We start from the raw sequence: 22,659 nt of genomic DNA on the forward strand, positions 1-22,659 counted from the left end.
TATGAACACATAGTTCTCAACTTGCAACAGTATGCCTATACTCTTCTACATACAGTATATGCTTTAACAAATGTCTTACTTTGAGGCAGTGAATTAAATGTATTATTTCGAACCAGTTGAATATCCTACCGGAAGTTTTGCACAATAAAAGCATATTCTTAAACGAGGTAAGAGGTATTCATTTAACATACATTACTCCAGAAAAACTCAATAAATACAACAGCGTTGTCCCTGACACCTGTATCAAATGTGGGAAGGAAAAGGGGACACTTTTTCACTGTCTTTGGCAATGTGATTGAATACAAAGGTTTTGGGATGCTGTGAGGGGATGTATCCAAGACATATTGAAGATACAAATCCCTCTGGATACAGACATCGCACACCTAATCGAGGAACCTGGGGATGAATAGATGGCCCTCTGCGATACCCATGTTAATGTCAAACGCTCACTACTAGACTGAGATATATCTCCTTCAACACTCCCCAACTCCAACTACTGACATAATACAAGAAGTGTTTTCTTCTTATTCATTTATTCTACTTTCTTTCTATTTTATACATTATTAACTTTATAACGTACTTGTATTTACTTATGGTTATCTTTTATTTTATTTATTTGTTTGTGTATGTGAGTACATATGTATGTAAATAATGTGTATGTGTGTATACGTGTGTATGTATGTTATGTATGTATGTATGTATGTATGTATGTATGTATGTATGTATGTATGTGTATATATACATATATACATATATATATATATATATATATATATATATATATATATATATATATATATACACGCACACATATATATATATATATATATATATAGTTTTATAATTATTTATAATTATTTATTTTGTTTTTATGTGTGAATGTAAGATGGGTCTAGTCCTCTATGTCCTTTCTTAATGCACCTGGGATTTTTGTGTGTGTGTTCAGTATTGTATTTATGCACATATATGTGATGATATGTGTATGAATGTTAACCAATGTATGTCTAAAGTTGTTGAAAATCAATAAAAACAATGTTGGGAGGTATTCATTGAGGAATGAACTTTCATTAGTTAAAGATTCAAAGCTAACAGGTGTAAGAGCGATCTCTATGTTAAAATGTATTTGAATCCCCGCTTCATTTTACATATGAAAGCTAAATAAGGCTTTTATTTTGAAAGCTTTGACTTCCTTTTGGTTACTTGAGGCTAACTTGATGCAGAAAAATTGTCTGTCGTTAAAAGCCATGTCTCGAAGTCAGGTACACAGGTGAAGGGACTTCAGCTAGCTAGGTCAGGTCCGTAGTGGGTGTAGTCAGTGGATGCTCCCTCATGTCGCGGGATAAAGCTGAGTTTTTAGCTTCCAGGTACATAGGTCCCACGTTACCACAAGAAACAGTGGCTAGCCGACGTCTTTGTACAACTTCCTTTATATGTGGAACACGCTGTTGTTTCGCAAACCGGCAGGATTTGGATGTATTTTCGTCCTAGTTGAAGCATTCATTTAAAAACAGGTAAGAGTTCTCCGTCGTCTTTATATTCTGTGTTTGCATGTGATCCTGTGTTCCTGTGTGAAGAGACTAGCTGCTGAAAACTCAACATCCGCCTGTCTTTACTGAAGCAACTTTTGCCTGTCGTTAGGATTTGAGTTCAAAGCTCAAAGGCTGTGGGATCAAAACACCGAATCTCTTAAAACCTGAGCAGATTCAGGGGGAAATCCAGTCCATGTCCGTGTCTGATTCAGCTGTTGGACTCCAAACTCTACGCTCTGTTGTCAGAAGCTTTGCTGATGTCATGACGTTAAACAAGACTAAGATTAGGTGTTTCAAATTATTGTGGTGTTCAATAAATATGCAGTTTATGCAGTACGTTTTGTAGATAAATGAGGTTTATTTCAGGTAAATTCAGAACAACAAGGTTATGGTTTTTAACTGGCTAGATGCATCACAAAAGAATAACGCTTCAGGGAAATTGCGAACATTCATAATGGACAAAGGCTGATAGTGCACTTCAACACAATCATCCATAACGAAATGACCTGCAGGTACTAACTGAACAGTTATGACGACATTGACTTATATAATTTGATACTGTTCTACGGTGGCCCTGAAGGACAAAACAAATTTACAAAAGATGAAACACTTTTACAAATCTGGAGACACATTTACATATTGGAAAACATTTTTACATTTTAAAAAACAAAATCAAAACACTTTTACCGAGGCCAAAACAAATTTACGTTTAAGAAAACAAATTTGCAAAATAAAAAAACCAAACATTTTTATAAGCAGTGAGACAATTTTACAAACGACGGAACACTTTTACCATTCCTGAAACAAATTTATATTCATTTTTAACATAAAGGGAATGTACCAAAGCCCGGAAGTGATCCGGTACCAAACGGAGTACCAGTACCAAACGTTGCTCCGTTTGGTTTCTCTCCATCAAAACAAACTAAATGACCCCTCACTTGATCACTCCAGGATCACTTCCGGTGTTTGATACATTCCCATTCCATTAAGAATAAATGAAAATTCGTTTCAGGAATGGTAAAAGTGTTCCGCCGTTTGTAAAATTGTCTCACCGCTTGTAAAAGTGTTTTTAATTTTGTAAATTTGTTTTCTTAAATGTAAATTTGTTTTCTTAAATGCAAATTTGTTTTTCGCCTTGGTAAGTGTTTTGATTTTGTAAATTTGTTTTCTTAAATGTAAATTTTTCTCCAACTTTGTAAAAGTGTTTCATCTTTTGTAAATTGGTTTTGTCCTTCAGGGCCACCGTATGTTTCAACTCAATAACATTGCAGAAATACACGGATACATTGAACTGAAGTGCATTGTCTCATACTCAACTCAACTTTATTTCTATAGCATCTTTCATATATACAAACATGCAGCCCAAAGTGCTTCACAAAAGAACAGAGAGACAGAAAACAACAGCAATGATAAAAGACATGATCATAAATAAAATAAAATCAATACAGTAAAATAAATAATATAAGTAAGAGTAGAAAGAAAAGTTAGAAATAAGGTAGAGTTAAAAAAAGATCAGTTACATACAATGAATAAATAAGTAAATAAGATAAATAAATGTTGAAACAATGATTAGAATAACAATGCTCATAATTCCACCCCATCAAACTTGATTAAACACAGATATTTCATTACAACAAATTCATTAAAACAACCACTTACAGTATCCACTATCCACTTATTATTTAGTCATATGTGAATTATTAGACCTAAATCTTTTCCAGGGTACGGAAGCCCTAAAAGGACATGATTCAATACACTTTATTTTCTCTGTTTTCTCAAAATAACAAGTTAATTTCACTTGTTTTCTCAAGATCGCAACTTATTTTTCTGGTTATTTCAAGATTACAAACCTTGTTTTCTCAAGATAATGAGAAAAATAAGTTGAGATCTTGAGAAAACAGAAAATTAAATATATTTGATCATGTTCTTTTAGGGCTTCCATATCGGGGAGATCGTGTGTGTGTGTTTTACCCATAGACTGTATAAAATATGGACGTAGTATCCATGACGTCACCCATCTGTTTCTGAAGCGCTGTTTTGAGGCCAATCGTAGGTGGCAGCCATATTGCTTCTGTCAAGCTAGTGTGACTTAAAGAGGCGGGCTTATAGCCTCCTATCCAACAGCTACAGTGTTCCCGCAGGCAGCTGTGACTCTCATTGGAAGACTAGTAATCTCAATATCTTCAAAATTGCTGCATTAGAAAAAAAATTCACCCCCTCACAGTGAGAGCACATCGAGAAATGAGCTATCCAGACTACACTTGTCTTTTGTACCAGGCTGTAAACATGTTTATTAATGCTGTAAAAATCGTCTTTTTCCCTTTCACGTGTATGTGACTTCCGGTACTTCTGGAGCCAGCCTCGATGAGCTGCAGCTTTTAGCACTTCCGCATTGGACTCATATTTTTAGACCGGAGGTTGCTGCTTGGTTTTACCTGACTGAATATTATTGTTTTCTTCTCCCCAGCATCAGCCACACAGGAGGCCCCAGGTTCATTGACTGCATGACAGAGTGATGCATTAATTGCTGGACCAGTCAAAAGATGGACTAGCCATAGAAACTCATCAACCCCTCACCTCACTATCAACACCCACCTGTAGCAGACGTAATGCCCGGTGGCTGGCAGTCTGCCAGGCACCCGATATGGCGCCTCCTGCTGCCATTCCGCAACCGCAAGGAGCGAGTGGTGTTGGCCCGCAGCGAGAGCCTACCAGGGGAAAAGGTTCTAAAGATCACAGTCACAGAGACTACTGTGATCGAAGCAGAGTCAGGGGTGTGGAACTGGCGGTCACTGGTCTACTTGGGCCTCTGGTACTTCTTTAGCTTCTGCACCCTGTTCCTTAACAAGTACATTTTGTCTCTGCTAGAGAGGGAGCCAAGCATGCTAGGTAAGACAGAATTACTACTTTTAAAGAGAAGAAGTAGCTTTAAAAGACATTCAGTTTGTTTTTGTGATGAGTAGAATTGTATTGTAATTTACATTTACATGTAGTTTTAAAGGATTTAGCTCTCTTAACTATTCATTTCATTTTCATTTCAACTATGGAGCTAAGGGTCACAATATTACATAACATGAAAATCAGGCTGCATGACCATCTTGCCAATATATGTTGTGATCTTTGAAAATTGACTAGAGATGACAAGTATATTTGGTAATGTAACAAAGAAATTGAGAGAACCTCTAATGCCAAAAACACTAACATCTGTGGTTTTGGCTGTGTTTTGGTATTGTCCACACTCTGCAGGTGCAGTTCAGATGCTCTCCACTACTGTAATAGGCTTCCTAAAAACGTTAGTACCCTGTTGCCTGTACCAGCACAAGTCCAGAACTGAATATCCCCCCAACTTCATCATGATTATGCTGTTTGTTGGACTCATGAGGTAGGTCTCTCTCTCTCTTTAACTACACACTACCTGTGGTTGTTGGTTCAAAGTTACATATTTTCATATGCAATTGACAGCTTTCAACAAAAAATGTTGTACAATGTTTTTTCACAGTTATTGCAAAGTACCAGTAACTTTTGAAATGTGATGAAGTGCTTTATAACAAAGTAATTGATTAATTAATTAACTTATTCATGTTTTGAGAGTAGTTTAATCCTGACACCCCAAGGTAATCCAGTAAATATTATAAAATAGGGTTATCAATAGGGTGGTATTACCACCTTGGAAAATACGAGTATATACCGTATTGACATTAATATGTAATATATAATAAGTAGAATCATCTTATATACAGGGTTTATTAATTAAATATCCGTATTCCTACGACAGACTGCGCCACTTGTCTGTAGTGTACTATCATTACTGAGGCCATCTTTGATTCAATTCTACGTTGCCAGGGAGATGAAAGATGGACACCATGAACAAAGTTGCACAAAATTAGGAGAATTAACCATCAACTGAGGCTGAGTTATGGCATCTTTCTGAAGCAATGGTTATCAATGCAGCAGAAACAACTTTCAAACAGCCAATAAATATGATGTGACAGAGTGAAATGTCTGAAGATGATATCTTAAAATGGATGCGAGTATATTCCAGTAAAATGGATTGTAGGAACACCCATTTGCTAACCTGTCATCGCTCCAACAAACTGCTATTTGGCTATTTTTATGATCATGGTAGTGAAATACTGATGCCCTGTGTGCTTCATTTATACGTGATCGCAACTTTTCCATTTCAATACAACAATTTAATTTTAAAGAACCAATGTGTGTTTGTTTCATCGTATTCATAATTAAAAAAAAAGTGGTCTTGAAAAAGTCATTTCTATAAATTATTCTTGTGAAGAGGGGTCGTCTTATCATGCACACAGGTGTGTTTCTTCCAGATAAATCTAGAATACACATTGGTGAGATACTACGTTGTTTAGTGGTATACGGGGACCTTCAGGACAGTTACAGGCTCAATTACAAGATGCTTTATTTCCAAGTACATGCTAGTTTTGTCTTTGGTCTGAACTCAACCTGTTATTTCAAATTGACAGCAGTGGGCTTGGTAAGCTGTTTGTGTTATTTGCAAGCTAACAATGTTGTGCTAGTTAAGTCTTATCTGATTACAATTAGCTCTTTTTTCATGTTTCTGTGAAACGGAGGCTGTAATCAGCTTTGATGCCACCGGGTCTAGGACTCTGCCCCTTTTATCAAGCGTGTCAAATGTAATCAAACCGTGTATTATTTACATGGTAGTTAATGTGAAATTAGAACATTGTGAAAAAGTTTGATATTTTCCACTAGTTCTGTAAGACAGTACACATGTGATATCTTTAGACTCACTGCAAACTAAAATGTTCAAGTCTTTATATTTTAATTTAGATAAGGATCTAGAAATATTAGAATATTTCATAGGATCAATCAAAAATAGGATTTAAAATACAGAAATTATTAACTTATATAAAGTATGTTCCTTCAGCTCATCTGTAGTTTTGGGCCAAGTGTTTCTCATCTTCCTCTTGACACGTATCTCACAGATCCTCTTCAGGGTTCAGGTGAGGTTGATCAAGCACAGTATTATCATGGGGAGAAAACCATTTGCTGGTAGTTTTGGCACTGTGTGCAGGTGCTAAGTCCTGCTGTAAAAGGAAATCAGGATCTCAATAAAGCTCTTAAGTAGATGAAGCACGAAGTTCTCTAAAATCTCCTGGTCGACACAGTGATGACTTTGGACTTCATAAGACACAGTCCAACACCAACAGACGACATGGCATCCCAAACCATCACTGACTGTGGAAACTTAACACTGGACTTCAAACACCTTGGATTCTGATGCGCTCCACTCTTCCTCCAGACTAAAGGATCTTGATTTCCCAATAAAACGCTTCATGTGCTTTCATCTGAAAAGAGAACTTTGGACCACTGATCAATTGTCCAGTTCTTTTTCTCCTCTCTCTTCTGATGCTGTCTCTGAGTCAGGAGTGTCTTGATATTAGAAATGTAACAGACCTTGTCTCTTTCCTGAAGATGCCTGTGTGGTACTCTTGATGCACCTACACCAGCCTCAGTCCTATCCTCCTGAAACTCTCGAACGGTCTTGACTTGACTTTTCTCGACAATCCTCTCAAGGCTGCGATTGCCTGCCACACATCTTCCTCCAGTCAACTTTCCTATAATACAGCTCTCTGCAAAAAGCCAGCCTTTTCAGCAAGTAGCTTCTGTATGCAGATGATTGTCTTCTGAACAGCTGTCCCATCAGCTTGTGGTTATGTAGACTGAACTAGACTGAGTGATATAACGTGTTATTCTGTTCGCATAATAACTTTGATGCTAAATTAACCTTTCTAAAAATGTTGACTAACAGGTAAATGTAGGCAACATTCTCTTAGGTGCTGCTGTCTTATCAGTTGATAAAGAATAACGAGGGGAAAAAACACCAGCAAGTCATGAGAGGTAAATACTGCAGACACAACACCAGATTAACTCAAGGCTGTCTGAAAATGATAGTAATATTGAAATAATCTAGCGGATGCATTAATATATGTTGCTTATTTTCTTACTCTAATTATCAAATGTCTAATAATAGCAACTGTGCATCTTAAGTTCACATAGCAAATTGTTTTCAAAGATTAAGATGTGTAAGTTGAATGTGAGATGCTCAGACTGCACAAAATAGCATAACAATAGAGGCTGATTATCCAAATGTTGTCCTGGGGAGTACACCTGGTCCTTGTAGCCAGGCTCGAGCCCCTCAAAATCCCAGTGTCTTCTTCCACACAAGTTGTGGTCAAGTAAATCCATATAAAAATATCAAAGTAATGAATTGCGTGATTCTAATTCCCAGTTGGGTCTGTCCAGTAGTTCTGTGGCTTTGCTAACTGAAAAGAGATGCTTTGTTAACTAGCTGTGGGCGCTTTAAGCAAATGAGGAGGCCTCACATTGGTCATTGCCTCTATTTGTCAAAAATGTCTGCTTACTCTGTGTAGCTAGCTGCTGAATTTGCTGATGTCTGGCTGTTTAGCTTATCCACTGTGTTTTATAAAGTCCAGAGTCAATACAGCATCTACCAGGAGATTTTAGAGCACTTCATGCTTCATCTACTGACAAGCTCTATGGCGATAAAGCTGGATAAAGTGGGCAGGTCTTTGCACCTGCCCACCGCGCCAAAACTACCAGCAAACGGTTTTCTCACCATGTTATTAAAACGTTTCTTTACAGCTGTGCCGATGGCAAGTCTCATAATAATTGTGTGTGAAGTTGCCAACTGCAACTGGCATTGGTGGAGATATAATGCTACACTGGCCAATTCATTGCAGCTGTCATGTATGATCATAAGGATTTCAACTTAGTTGGATCCACACTATCAATTAGGCCTAGGCAGGACAGATTTTACAATGTTACAATGTTACAATGTCATTTAGCAGATGCTTTTATCCAATGCGACGTACATACGAGAACAAGAACAACACAAGCAAAGATCTAGACAAGAGCATTTTAGATGCTTAAGTTAATTTGCCTGAACTTTCCTCGAAATGTATGACATCAGCCATGTATTATACATAAATGCTAATTAGGCTTTCTAGCCTCATTATATTGATGGTTCTGTTTCCAATATAGCTCACAGACAAAGTTACTTACCTTTTATAATTGCAGCAGTATAACTGCTTGTCTTGCAAATAAAACGGCTTCTCTTTCTGCCACACCTTTGCCAGCCCATGGATATTTTTCTAGATCTGCTCCAATGATAGCCCTGCATTATTAGTTGTTTTCAGATTTACATTATTAACAATTGATCAATTAGAGCTGAGCTATTCAGTTGGCCGCCTGGGCTGCATCCAGCCCGCAGGCAACCTCTGAGTAGCCCCAACCCACATACATGGATCCAACATGAGAAAAAAATGATTGAACAGCACAAACAGTATGCGAGGAGATAGCTGGCAAGTGAGCCGTACTTCATACCGATCACGGTTGAGTTGCATGTTAGCTTTGTCTCACCAGTGTTCAAATCCAAAGTAATCAAAGCTAATTGCTTTTGGTGATGTCCTCTACCATTGGAAAGTATCATGTGTAATATGTAGTTTGAATTATGTTCATACGCATATCACAGAGGCACTCTCTGATCTACCAGCTCATTTCTATGCATTTTTATTCATAAGGTGCTTTGCATTGAGCATAGAGTGCAAAATATGAGGCTGAACCATGTGTGCATATCCCCAAGTAGTTTGTTATTTATAAGGGCAATATTGTATGAAGGTGTACCTGCGCATGATTTTGTAAATCTGAATTATTTTTGTTGTACCCCATTTCCAGGTTTTTGGCATACCTACACTTTAAGTGGGACGAATAAAGGAGTATCTTATCTTATCTTATCTTATCTTAAATGAGACCACAGGCCTAGTTGAAAGTGCAGTTGAAGAGCCTTAAATCATTACAGTTTGTATCAGTGTTAATTTTGTTCATGAAACTACAATGATCAATGTTTGTCAACAATCCTTTATTTCCATAATGACACAAAAGCTAAAGCTAAAGTACCTTACTGATGATAAAAACTCTGACCAATGTATGTTTTTTTTTTTTCATGAACAAGATGACGAAATGAAATGTTACTGGTGGACTGCTGGACATTACAGATACATATTTTCCCCCTTTGTGTATCTAATCAGTCAGAATACAAGTCAATGCAGTCCTGTAACAGGCTGACTTAGTTAGTTGATGGGAGCAGTGTTTGCTTCGTCACTAATCTGCAACAAGTGTGCCGTGGGTACAAGGTCTCACTACTTCCATGCATCTTTCTCATTTTCACTGACCCTGGTGTGTTAGTGACAAACCAGCTACTGGGGTCGCCCTTTTCTGTTTAATGTCTGATGTTTGCCATTTTTTACTGCCATTACCATTAATAGCTCCTTGTCTTCAGCTTGATTTATCCTAGTTTGACGACACATTAGACATGTGACACATTTAGTAAAGGTTTTTAAGTTTTTGATCAGCTCTTAATCATCAAAGATGAGGATGACGCTCAGAGTGCTGTGAAATTACTGTCATCGCAGGTAAACTTAGGGACCATCACAAAAGTGTAATACAGCTCTTGCACTAGGAACTAGGAATGAAGGAGGTATATACAAGGATGTTAAAGTGGTCAGGATATTGCACAGTGTAATGCACAGAGTATAGGTTATTGTCCTGTGATCAGAGGGTGGAGATGACAGGAATGACTTCCTGTGGCGTTCTTTGGTGCATTTAGGGGGAATGAGTCTCTCACTGAATGTGCTCTTTTGATTAACCAGCACGTTGTAGAGAGGATGGTGGACAGGGTCTGAAATTGGCACCCAACAACTGCCAAATGCGGGTCTGTGGCGAGCGAGGGCGGTTAAAATCGTCAGGCCGCACTCCACTTTGGCAGACAGGGAAATTGTACGACAGAAAGACACGTTTAGAAATATAAGCGTATGATTGGATGGAGCCACACCATACCGCTTATTACTCGGCTCCTAAATTCAAATCCAAACACAGTGGCAAAAAAACTTTATTTAAAGATAATTTTATTAATTTAAATTAATTTGTATATACTGTTTTGAAAAATAGTTCCAGTGATTCAACTGCAACATTACCGTGCCATGGCGATGGATTCTTATCTGCCTGTTTTGGTTGATTTAACATGAAACTGTCCTCATCCAGCTCTCCTTCTTCTCTGAGCTCTGCAGTTCACAGACCTTTAAAAATAAACAACTTTGAACCCTGCTGCTATCATCACCACCGCTTATGGGCTAAGTTTGTAGAGAAAGTTGCTCTCACCTGCTCCACTTGTTAGGAATGCTAGACAGGATCCAATATGTAAATATCCATGTTGTTTAACCAGCCCCATCAGCATGCTATCTGAAACCAGCAATTTAGCCTCATTGTTTTGATGCAGATGGAAACTAACGGTGTCCCCTCACCTTACGGTCTGTGATGTCATCAAGCAGACGTAAAATGTGTCAGAACTCTTTTCCGTGGATTGATCTGACATGACATGTGATCAGTTTGTCTCTGGTGTTGCTCATATCAGTGAAAGTTAACAACCATTGTTACGGGGTTTTGACCAATCAGAATCAAGCATCTTATACAACCAGAAGATCAGTAAGAAAGCCGGGTAATAAGCTAGATTGCATAACTTACACAAGAAATAACCTACCAATATCTGATCGACTACATGAATACATTAGAAGAGAGAAAATATTTTGCGAAAAACTAAGACTAGAATGTATACTGACCAAAACTACATTAAAAAACGGAAGACTAAGTCTAAAATAGCTGCAAAAATTTACATTGGTTTGTTTACAACACACATTTTTAATATCTCCATAAAATGTACTGGAATATTTTTTTTATGAAAAATGTTTAACAAAAATGTAATTTATTATTTTGACTGGTAAATTCCTGGAATGTTTTCTGGAGTTAAAAAGTGAATCTAGGACAGTGATAATATTTGAATTTAGAAAGTTGACGATTAAAAGGACTGTCACATTTCTCCATGCATGCTGAGTGGTCTTCTGCTGCAGCTCATCCTTCCTCTCTTGTCTTTGTCTCTCTGTCTTGCATGCAGGCAGGTACAAGTAAGTTGCTATAGTTAGTTGCTATGCCACCCACACACCTATTTTTAGTGTCGCATGTGATTTGAAATACTCACACTTTGGGAACCCTGAAAAATGCTTACCAGTTGTTACAGATACTTGATAACGCTATTGCACTGCACATCTCACAATATGACAGTGTTGGGCAGTGACGCTTAAAAAAACAAACCATGCAACCCTTTTAACAGACAAAAGTTAATGGCTTCTTCGTGTTGTTTTGTGGATTCCAATTTTGACACTTAACAGTAGCTTTTCAGAAAGTAAACTCTTGACATCATCTCTGTTTCCATGTGTTAGGTTCACCACAGTAGTGCTGGGCTTGGTAAGCCTGAAGAACGTGGCAGTGTCTTTTGCAGAGACAGTAAAGAGTTCAGCACCCATCTTCACTGTCATCATGTCTAGGCTGATTCTTGGAGAGTACACAGGTATACTGGTTTATGTTTGTTTCTAGGGGTCGGGCTGTAAAATGATAGGATATCAGGACTTGAGGTGATACTTCAGAGACATTGCAGACAACTACTAGATAGGTAGGTTATGTCTTGCCAACCCAATCAGTAACTCCTACTCTTTGTTGACATTAGTAAAAGGAACTCTGTCAAGCCAGTTGAACAACTATGGGGAAATTAGGTCAACCTTTTGTTGAGATGAAGTGTGGTGACTCCGTTTATTTCTGTGCCTGATGTAGTAAGCTAAATGCATGCTGTTACTTCCACATACTTGTTCTGTTTTTCTTTTACATGTGTTTTGACAGGGACTTAATCTACCTAAATATCCATTCTGATAGCTTACAGAATTTCAAACAATCACTGTTTGATTTGGTTTGTAATTTGATATCTTGACTGTTTATAATGTAAACAACCTCCAAAAAATGTCTCTGTCGGCTCCAACTGCTACCATAGTCACTGTGCATGCATCACTTTAGTGAAACAAAAAGAAACCTTGTTTGTGTTCCTCACATGCTCTGTTTAAACTCATCAGACCAACATATACAATTCAAGTGCCATTCAAATAATTCTGAAAGCACAACAAGCTATCATTTCAGGCAAAGGCTGGAGATATGTTTCAGATGAAAAGTCAGTTAACATAAGGGATGTGAACCGCTCTTTTACAATGCAATCCAAATCCTCGATGGCTTTTATCCCTGGTGATTTTTTTTCTATTACAAAATAACATGTCCTTGGGCTTTTTACTTTTCCAACAGACAAAAAACTAGGCCCATTTGTTACAATGACACCTGGGTTATGTCAAGTCACACAGCCATTACCCCACATGACACAGTAAGGAAGTTAAACATCAGCAATAAAAAGGCTATAAATGTTGTGATAACCACAGACTTCCCTGAGCTGTCGCTGGAAAAAGAGTTTAATATTCAGGTCTGCTTGTGCCGTTGCTTGCTAAGGCTAGCATTGTAGCACAGGTAACGTCTTATCTGGTGAAATTTGTTTCAGCAGATGTACGTTATCTCTTTCCTACAAAGCCTACAGACGGTGGACTACAATGAATGAAGTACAATGACTTTATTTCACTATAAATCAATTCTCCAATCACAAGCGGTCTCCTCCCTGTGAGCTAACTTATGTTACTAGGCCGGTGTTACGTTACCTCTTATGAAAGGTAACTGAGACTCACAAGATTTAATATGCTGAGTATAATTTACAGGGAGATGCAGCAAAACCTCAATCACAACTTTGAAACTGGGCCGTCAACCGGTTCTTTTGTCATTTTTACTGATCCAAGGTGCTGCGGACCAGTGCACACTGATCTTTGATGTCAAGATCAGAATGTGATCGGAATCTGTGAATCTTTACACTCGTAGTTAATATCATTATTATGAAAACATACAATTTTTACTAAACTAACACACCACAAAAAAATGACACTACACATAGATATTAATGACATTTCAGAATTTGCAGATTGAAAGGCGAGCAGCGTTCAACATAACACTGAGAACACATAGTTTTGGATCCATTTCTGTTTTGGTGCCAAGACATTTCTCAATCTCTGTCTGAACAGAAGACCATAATGATGATATCAAATGCAGTCTTCTAATATTATGTATTGTGTCCTGCTTTGATGCACACAGCACATATACATATAGTGCATGTATGTTCTTTTTCATAACTTGTGTCTCTATTTTTAGTCTTATTGGCTATTATTTATATGATAACGCTGAATATAATAACAGTGTCTTTTGAAGGCTGTAATTACGATATTTTTTCCTGGTAAAAGGGATAAGCACCTTAATTAAAACAGAACATTCAAGATTATCAGCCTCACATGAATACTAATTAATTTTAAAGTTTGTCTTCTTGATCAAAGTTTTTCCAATAAGGCTTTTCTTTTGGTAAGTTCTCTAATCTCTCATTCAAGAAGATAAATTGTGACATAACATTTAGAACAAAACTACCTTTTGGGTAGAAATCAAAGTTTATAACCTTTAGAAAAAGTGGTGGAAAAGTGCAAAACATGGAATCATACTGTAGTACACCTATGCGTTTAACTGTGCTGCACAGTGCGACACCGTATTTTGAATCAATGAAAGAAAAATATATTAAATCATCTCCCATATCCAAGCCTAAAGTATCTTAAATAAGGGCCAAATATTTATATTTATTTATAATAAATAAATATAAATTTTATATTTATTTATTATGAGTACCAAGAAAAGCGCTATTCAAATCGGATCAATTATTATTGTTATGTATTATATTTAATACAAATAAAATTGTAACAGTTTCATGCACACAAACAAAACGCTGTATATGACCTTTCAAAGAAATAATTGTCTTCACAGAAAAATAACCTCAAATAACAGATAAACAGAAAAATAATCCTTTACTGTTCTGTCCTTTCTCAACAGACTCCCTTTTGAGAAAAGATTATTGACAATCCAAAATAATCGTAATGTCCTTCCTTTCTCTAAATTAAAGAACCCATCTAGAACATCAGAGGAGAGAAACCTAGTCTGTGGAACAAGCAACTGATCAACAGCTTGGCTATTGCACCATCACATGTTGTGTTGAGTTGTCTGTGAGTTTGATCATTTGCTTTAGTTCCTCTGAGTTTTTGGCATCTGCCCAAACATAATCCCTATGTGTGTGACCTAATCTACACAATGATGCAGCCAGATGGTGAGCTGGTGCCACTCCTGGGTATAAGGTGGTGTGCTACATCCACAGAGTTTTTGAGGGAGTCCTTTATGCCGGGCGACACTGGACAGTAGATCGATCACAGTCATTTTCCTGTTTAACCCTCCTTTTATCTTCAAATTCCATCTTCTCCTGTAGGCAACCTGGTCCCACAGCATTTTGTGTATTTAGTTAGGGTAGTTGCCTCCTGCTCCAGTACTGTTATGTTGGAAGAGAGACCCCTCATTTGCTCCTTAGCGTACCCAGCCGTTGACGATAGAGTGTGGGTGACGTTAGTATTCTTGTTGACACACATCTCAATACTCTGCAGTTTCTGTTAAAAGGACTCTTGATTTTTATCAGTTTAGTTTATATTGTTTGTAGCTGTAAGGGGGGTGGTGTTGGTTAAGCGGTGTGGAGCTTCTTTCAGATAACTTTCTTGATGGGACTGTTAGAGGGTGAATCTTTAAAGGCTGATATTCAGCAGGGTTGTTGTCAGTGAGCAGTTTGGAGTAATCGTGTACATGACGGTCTGCATTTTCATCTCCCTGTAAGTCACTCCATCATGAGACAGCCTTTTTTTTACGTATTAAAAAAATCCAAGTTTAGAACTAAACAATGGACAGGTGCAGAAAAGGGCTTCTTACAGTGGTGGCATCTTGTCTCATCAACCCCTGCCACCACCCTCATCAGGAAGAACTGGAGTAACAGGGAGAACAAGAAGTTGCCTCTTGCAAACTGCTCAGGTCCATGCTTCATCACTAAGCATCGTGCCTAGATTTCCTCCCAAGTGCATACTAATAGCCAACAGAAAAACTGTGTTACGGTTGTAAGGGAGTGCAGACAGGGAAACATGATGCACATTTAACAATAAAGTAATTAAAGCAATAATTGAAAATGTTTCTGTCATTACAGCACAGTTATACACAATAAAGAATTAGAGCATTAACAGAAAGCATGAATAAAATAAGAAATAAATACTGAACAAAATTAATTAAATAAAAAATTATACAGAAGCACAGAATATTTACAATTCGCAATTAACCAGGCGCTAAAAATTAAAGTGATATAAAAAGAGCAAATGGTAGGGATATTACAAACAATAAGGATATTGCACAGAAAAACAAGTTGTTGACTTGTTAACAGTCAGGTGAATTTTATAAGAGAGAAGAGTGATACTAAGAAGTTTGAAACCTAATTTTAAATACTTTGTGGATTTTTAATCATTCAAATTTGGCTAGGTAAAATAGTAAATGGTCAATGGACTTTGTTTATATAGCGCTTTCTCTAGTCTACTGACCACTCAAAGCACTGTTTCTTTACATGTCACATTCACCTATTCACACCATATTCATACACTGGTGGCAGAGGCTGCTATGTCAAGAGCCCATCAGTATTAACTAATCCCATTCAAACACTGATAGCCACTTCAGCATGTGGACAGCAGGACCGGGGATTGAACACCCGACCCTCCAATTGAGAGGCCATATGCTAATACACCACTGAGCCACAGCCACAGCTGCCCCATTGTGACTGTGGGTGACATATAACACTTTTTTCTGTTGTGTGACAACCTCAAACCAAGCGGCAACCTCCGGCCATGACAATTGAAGCCAGAGTGTAAGTGTTTAAAACTACAGTTCCTCCAGTGTCCACTTGATGCTGGCTCAGGAAGCACCGGAAACAACATACACACAAATTTAAAAAAAGACGATCTTTCCAGCAGAAATAAACATGTTTACAACCTGGTACAAAAAATGAGTGTAGTAGGATAACTAATTACTCGATCAGAACACATTGTACAGGGATGAATCTTTTCATAATGCAGCAGTTTCAAAGATATTTAGATTACAAGTTTTCCATTATGAGAGGCACAGCTGACTTGATTGACAGACCGGGACACTGTAGCTGTTAGCGAGGAGGCTCAAAGCCCACCCAGTTAGGTTGAGCTCAGCATTTCCAATATGGCTCCCGCCGTCGATTGACTTCAATACAGCGCTTATTTATACAGTCTATGCCTCAAACACATTTTTTTTCTTACTTGCTTTACAAAGACTTTAAGCTTATCCAGCTAATAATGTTGGCCTCCACTGCCAGACTGTGTAATTGACAGCAGAAAGAATACAATCCCATCTAAACATCATAAAAATGTTGCCCACTTGAGTGACCAACCTGTAGCTACCAAAGAACCGTTTTTTACCAGCCTGTTTATGATTGGCAAATACTTGTATTGATTACACACAACATCATTTTGCTATATGATCTTTTCCCACTGTACTTACCATTGGATTGTGACATCTCTATGCTGTAGAATGGGCATCCTATCCCTGCTGAATGTGGCTCAGTGCAGGCATCAGAGCACTTGCTAAACTTTGTCTCTCCTGTTTGTTCTTCACTCTGCAGGGCTGTGGGTGAATCTGTCTCTTTTCCCTGTCATGGCAGGCCTGGCCCTCAGCACAGCCACGGAGATCAGCTTCAACATGCTTGGTTTCTGTGCAGCTTTGTCCACCAACATCATGGACTGGTACTTTAACTTAAGCATGCAAACCAGCTATCCCACAGCAGCACAATACTTTATGTAACCCTTTGTCCTTTGTCTCAGTTTGCAGAATGTGTTCTCCAAAAAACTGCTCAGTGGAGACACATACAGGTTCAGGTAAAAGAATGTGAACCCTCCAATTTATAGCTTGCACATTTCAATTTGTTCTATCTTTTGAATGATCACATCCTTATTCTAAAAACTCTGGTTTATTTCAGTCCTCCAGAACTACAGTTCTATACTAGTGCAGCTGCGGTAATCATGCTAATACCTGCCTGGTTGTTCCTGTTGGTATGTCAAGACATAGTTACTTCAAATATCAAAGTACTATTACAGTTATGCAAGTATTAATGCCAGTGTCATCAAGCTAGTGTTTGTTGTCATTTTTTGATTAGTTTTTGTAATGATTTTATAAATGGTTGTCCTGCTCTATCTTTATGCTTTCAGGACATCCCAGGGATTGGGAAGAATGGGCAGAGCTTCGTCTTTAGCCAAGATGTTGTCCTGTTGCTGGTTTTTGATGGCTCCTTGTTCCACTTGCAGAGTATCACTGCCTACGCTCTCATGGGACGGATTTCCCCTGTTACATTCAGGTAACAAATGGCTTTTACTATGAAAACAGGAGCCGCTCACAGTTTATTCCACAACTTTTGTATGCAGTATATTGTCAAACTTAAGTGGTTTCCTGCAGCCAAGACTAACTCTCTGGCAATAAATATTTATTGTTTACATCCACCAAGGCTCTGAAATGATCAACACAGTTGTTCCAAAAGTTTAAGAATAACATCCAGCATCTCTTTCTCAGTGTTGCCAGTACTGTCAAACACGCCCTGTCCATCTGGCTGAGCATCATCGTGTTTAGTAACCACATCTCCATCCTCAATGCCACTGGCACCGTCCTTGTGTTCATTGGGGTCTTCTTGTACAACAAGGCCAGACAGATCCAGAGGAAAACTTTACAGGCCATGGCTACTGAGCAGAATCATATGCAAGCACTACAGAACCAGGACTTCAAAGCCACTGAGTGTCGATGAGGAATCACAATTGAAACTAATACTGCTTGATGAGATCAAATAGTTCTGTTTACCAAATGTCGGCTGTTGAGACACATTGCCTTGATATATGTATCATTATGTAAGTGATATCATGTATTATTTATATATGATGTATGACCTATTTTCAACTGTTAAAACAATTGAAGCAAAGTCATTCTTTTTATAAATCAAGTTCCACTAAGTGTAAGGGTGAAGTCTTCAAGTTTAAAGTAAGCTTTGTTGACTGGCTCTCTAGAGATCAGTATCTGTTTCACTAAGACTTTGAACTTGTTTATATTGGGTGCTGTGAGATCTGATCTAAAGATGACAGCTTTAAGTACAGGTCTAAACTCACTCAGGATGCATCGAGGAATTATTGAGATCTGATCATACCAAGGCAACATTCTGAGGTTATCTGATACTGGTTTGTCCACAGTTAAAATGACAACTCCTGGTGTTTGAGAATAAAGCAGAAGCTGAAATGCAAAATAACTGCAGTTCTTCTAGTATAAACTATAGGAAGGCTCCAAAAGCCTGACTCCCATTTAGGCTCCATATTAAAAACTACCCCCCAAAAAATGTTGGTCTCTTAAGCTATTTTTTTCTTTTAATAACAGCTGCATGGAGGGAGGATTTTTATATTTCATACCTTTTTTTTATATGTATAAAACTTGGAATAATTCATAATAACGTGCATGGTAACAGGTGAATACTGTTGGCTGTCTACTGGACATTAGCACAGCCAGTATAGTCACTGAGGTGGACCTCTTGGCTGTGTTTGTGTCTTTTGTGCCTTTGTGGTATTTTTTGTCAAATAATCAGACAAATGTTTGGGTTTATGATATGGTATATGTGTGGTGTATGATATGATATTCGAACATACTAAGTTCATACATTTTTAATTTGTTGGCCAGTGTTTCAGATTCAGGGTTGTTATTGGCTTGTCCCAATATGAAAATAAGCTATTATGGTAATAATAATAAGACCAATTATTTTTGTTGGCCAGTACTTTTGTGCACCCACCATACTCTCAACAGAGATTCAAGTATGCAAGCCGTGAGTCTGCTAAATTACCACAAGCTCTCTTTTCTCGACATAAAAATTGTTGTGCATCCCGGATGGAGTCTGGTAAATGTACAGGTCAGACCCTACCACAAATAGATTCTTATTCTGTCAGTAATTTGCTGGCCAATCATGTTAGACTCTTTATTCCCCCCATGGACCATCCTTGCATTCAAATACAGTGACTTCTGACTCTAGAAAACCAACATGGTGGCAGCCAGTGATCCAATGACGCTTCAAATAGGCAGTCCTATTGGTAACAATTAGGTGTTGTCACTATGGCTACATTCATTATTTTTGCAGTCTATGGAATTCAGGTGTCCTGGGCCACTGGACAGTCAAACCTTCTGTTTATTCAGGACAAAGCTCTCAAGGCCACATGTTTAGCATCAGAAAGTGAAATCCAGTCATACATTGGGAATTGATTGTGCACTTGGAGACACATAATACAACAGCCATACTCGGAGCTGTCCACTTGGGATCAGATCATCCACAATGCTTGATAATACTCGGTCTCAAAAGGGCCTCATTCAGCCTTAATCCCTAATTTAAACATTGGGTGAAGGGAAGCAAACTGAAAGCTCAGGGTGTCCTTAAGGTTTTATGAAGTGGCTTCTGTGAGCTTTTTGTCTTGCTTTAAGAGTGTGTTGGTTTATCTTCTTGTGAGGTGCAAATGCAAAGTTTGTATAATCTGTTTCTAAAAAAAGCTGAGACACTGTGTTGAATGTACATAGAAATAGAAGGTGATTGTGCGCAAACATGTCTTAGTTATGTGCCTATTTTGAATTTGATGACTGAATCACATTTTTAAAAAGTTAGGCAACAATAGAAAAGGAAAGTTGTGAATTGCTGAAAGAAAACGCCTGATGAAATACCTCAGATAATTAGGTATTTTACTATCTTAACTAAAGATGGGGAGGAGTTCACAAACCTTGTGAAAGACTGTAATGATATAAAAAAGACAGTCTTTCTCAACACAAAACCGTAAAGAAACCAGGGTTTACATTGTCTACAGAACATGACCACACAGACATGATTCTGAAGTTATCGTCATGGGCTCAGGGTCAGCTCCAATAACCATTTTCTGTGAGCACAGCTTCACTTAACCCATCAATGCAAGTTGAAACTCTTACCATTCAAAGAGAAAACCATATGTAAACCAGATCCAAAAACAGCACTGCCTTCTCCTGGCTAGAGCTCATTCAAGAATGGTTAATGTGAGGTGAAAAACTGCTGTGGTCAAGTCAAAACTTAAAATTCTGTTTGGAAAACATCTTCCAAGCTAAAGGGCAGAAGGAACAGCCAACCTGTTCTTAAATGCCAGCATCTGAGATAGTACAATGGTAAGTTCACAACGGTATGCATGGGTAACCTGTACATTTGTGAGGGCTACATTAATGCTGAAGGACATTTTGGAGCAACATATGCTGCTAAATTGACAGTTTATCACCTAATACTTAATTTAACTCATTTCAGTAAGACAATGCATTCTACACATTTAACAACAGCATAGATCAGTGGAAAGAAAAACTGGCTGTCCTGCAGGCCTGGCTTGTCACCCATTGAAAATGTACCTTAAAATACAATAAATTAGACCTCAAACTGCCAAGTGGCTAAATTCCTAGATGGGACATGTTACTTCAAAAATGATAGTTGTAGTTCTCAGTTCCCTAACACCCACAGAGTGTTGAATGAAGAAGGTGTTACAACAGAACATTTAACATGACCCCCATGTTTGAAATGTGATGTCGCTGGCATCAAATCCAAAATGGGCACATAGTTATTCCAAACTGTTGAATTTTATGTTTCAAGATGATATATTGTCCTTTTACTACCTTACCTTGTTTTTTCAATGTTCTGCTTATCATCACATTCTGTTTCTGTTTTCCTCTTCCAGTGCCCCACCTATTCTTTAACTTTTTTGGGTTATCTTATGAATATCAATACATCATTGATGCTATGTTTTTTTATTATCGCGATGAGGTAATCCTCACTGCATTACAGTGCATCACATGAAAAATAGAACATTTGAAAAATGCACCTCTGATGGAGATTTAAAGCCTTTTGGAGGCTCAACCAGCCAAAGCTTAACAGCCTGACAGACTGTTGACACATTTTTAAATGTATTGAGCATTTTCAATACATACTGCATTCTAGGAATGCTCATGCTTATCATGAACTGTTGTTGGTGTATGTAGGGCTTTATGTACCATCATTTTCTTGACTTTCCACTAGTGCTAGCTTTGATAGCAGCGATGTCAATCATAAACAGGAAAGGGGCGTATTTGAATCCATCAGTCATCCTGTAATTATTGCTTCTTTTAAACCTGTTATTTATTCAAGAACACAGTAATAAAGAAAAACTGCCGGGACAAATTATAAATTCCCTCTCTGTAATTTACCTTGCTGTTGTCACTGTGTTTTTATTTGAGGTCGTGATTTTCTTCACCTCATGCCCCTTCTATGTTGCTGTGTGGTGGCTATTATGTAACACACCAATTTCATTCTTTTATTTCTGCTTAGCTTTTGATGGGAAAAATCAACACAGTGCCAAAAATATTATCCAATTATTCGGGTAAATGTTCTTAATAATATATACCCTAAATGCTAAGGATGTTTTCACTGCTGGACTACAGTTGTCTTTACTGCCTGCAGGCCTGCAAGCCAGACTTAGTGTGTTTTTTCATGAAGGAAAGGAGATGGCAGTCATTTAAAAATTATACGGCAGACTCATTAAAAGATGTACCCCTGTTAGTTTTGTTATGGTACTGATAGCCTTCCTACACACACCAAGAATCCCCGGTCGGGCAGGTGCCTTTCTGTGTGGAGTTTGCATCTTCTCCCCATGCGTTCTCTCCGAGTACTCCGGCTTCCTCCCACAGTCAAAAAACATGCTCATCAGGTTGATTGGTCACTCTAAATTGCCCATAGGTGTGAGTGTGTGCGGGAATGGTTGTCTGTCTCTACATGTTAGCCCTGTGATAGGTTGGCGACCTGTCCAGGTCATACCCTGCCTTCTGCTCGATGTCAGCTGGGATAGGCTCCAGCCCCCAGCGACCCCAAACTGGTTAAGCGGTCAAGATAATGGATGGATGGATGGAAGATCAATAAATTTGATCTTATTTTATATTATCAACTGTCCTTGATCAGACATCTCCCCACAGTTGCAGGAAGTCCTAAGTTCCCTGTGGCCTTCCGGAAGCAGAACTCCAGCCTCAGCCTGGCCTTCATGTTTCACTTTTACAAAGCTATGACATCAAGTTCAGGCCCATCCTGCAGACCACCTCTATGAGTCCGGTTATTGACATTTTTGCCTCTCCA

At 38.1% G+C, this 22,659-nt stretch overlaps 1 protein-coding gene across 1 annotated transcript; it reads left to right on the forward strand.

Annotated features, from left to right (window-relative positions):
• The first annotated feature begins 1,204 nt into the window (after positions 1-1,204).
• On the forward strand, positions 1,205-21,739 carry LOC117821705 (solute carrier family 35 member E2A-like). Its single transcript, XM_034696177.1, has 9 exons — positions 1,205-1,511; positions 3,997-4,418; positions 4,776-4,911; positions 11,870-11,997; positions 17,107-17,227; positions 17,306-17,359; positions 17,461-17,533; positions 17,690-17,835; positions 18,048-21,739. Exons 2-9 carry the CDS (start codon positions 4,139-4,141, stop codon positions 18,274-18,276), a joined length of 1,167 nt encoding a protein of 388 aa, XP_034552068.1. The 5' UTR covers positions 1,205-1,511; positions 3,997-4,138; the 3' UTR covers positions 18,277-21,739.
• The last annotated feature ends 920 nt before the right edge of the window (positions 21,740-22,659 follow it).

This window comes from Notolabrus celidotus, chromosome 11 (genome assembly GCF_009762535.1).
Source record: "Notolabrus celidotus isolate fNotCel1 chromosome 11, fNotCel1.pri, whole genome shotgun sequence".
Classification (NCBI taxonomy): Eukaryota; Metazoa; Chordata; class Actinopteri; order Labriformes; family Labridae; genus Notolabrus; species Notolabrus celidotus.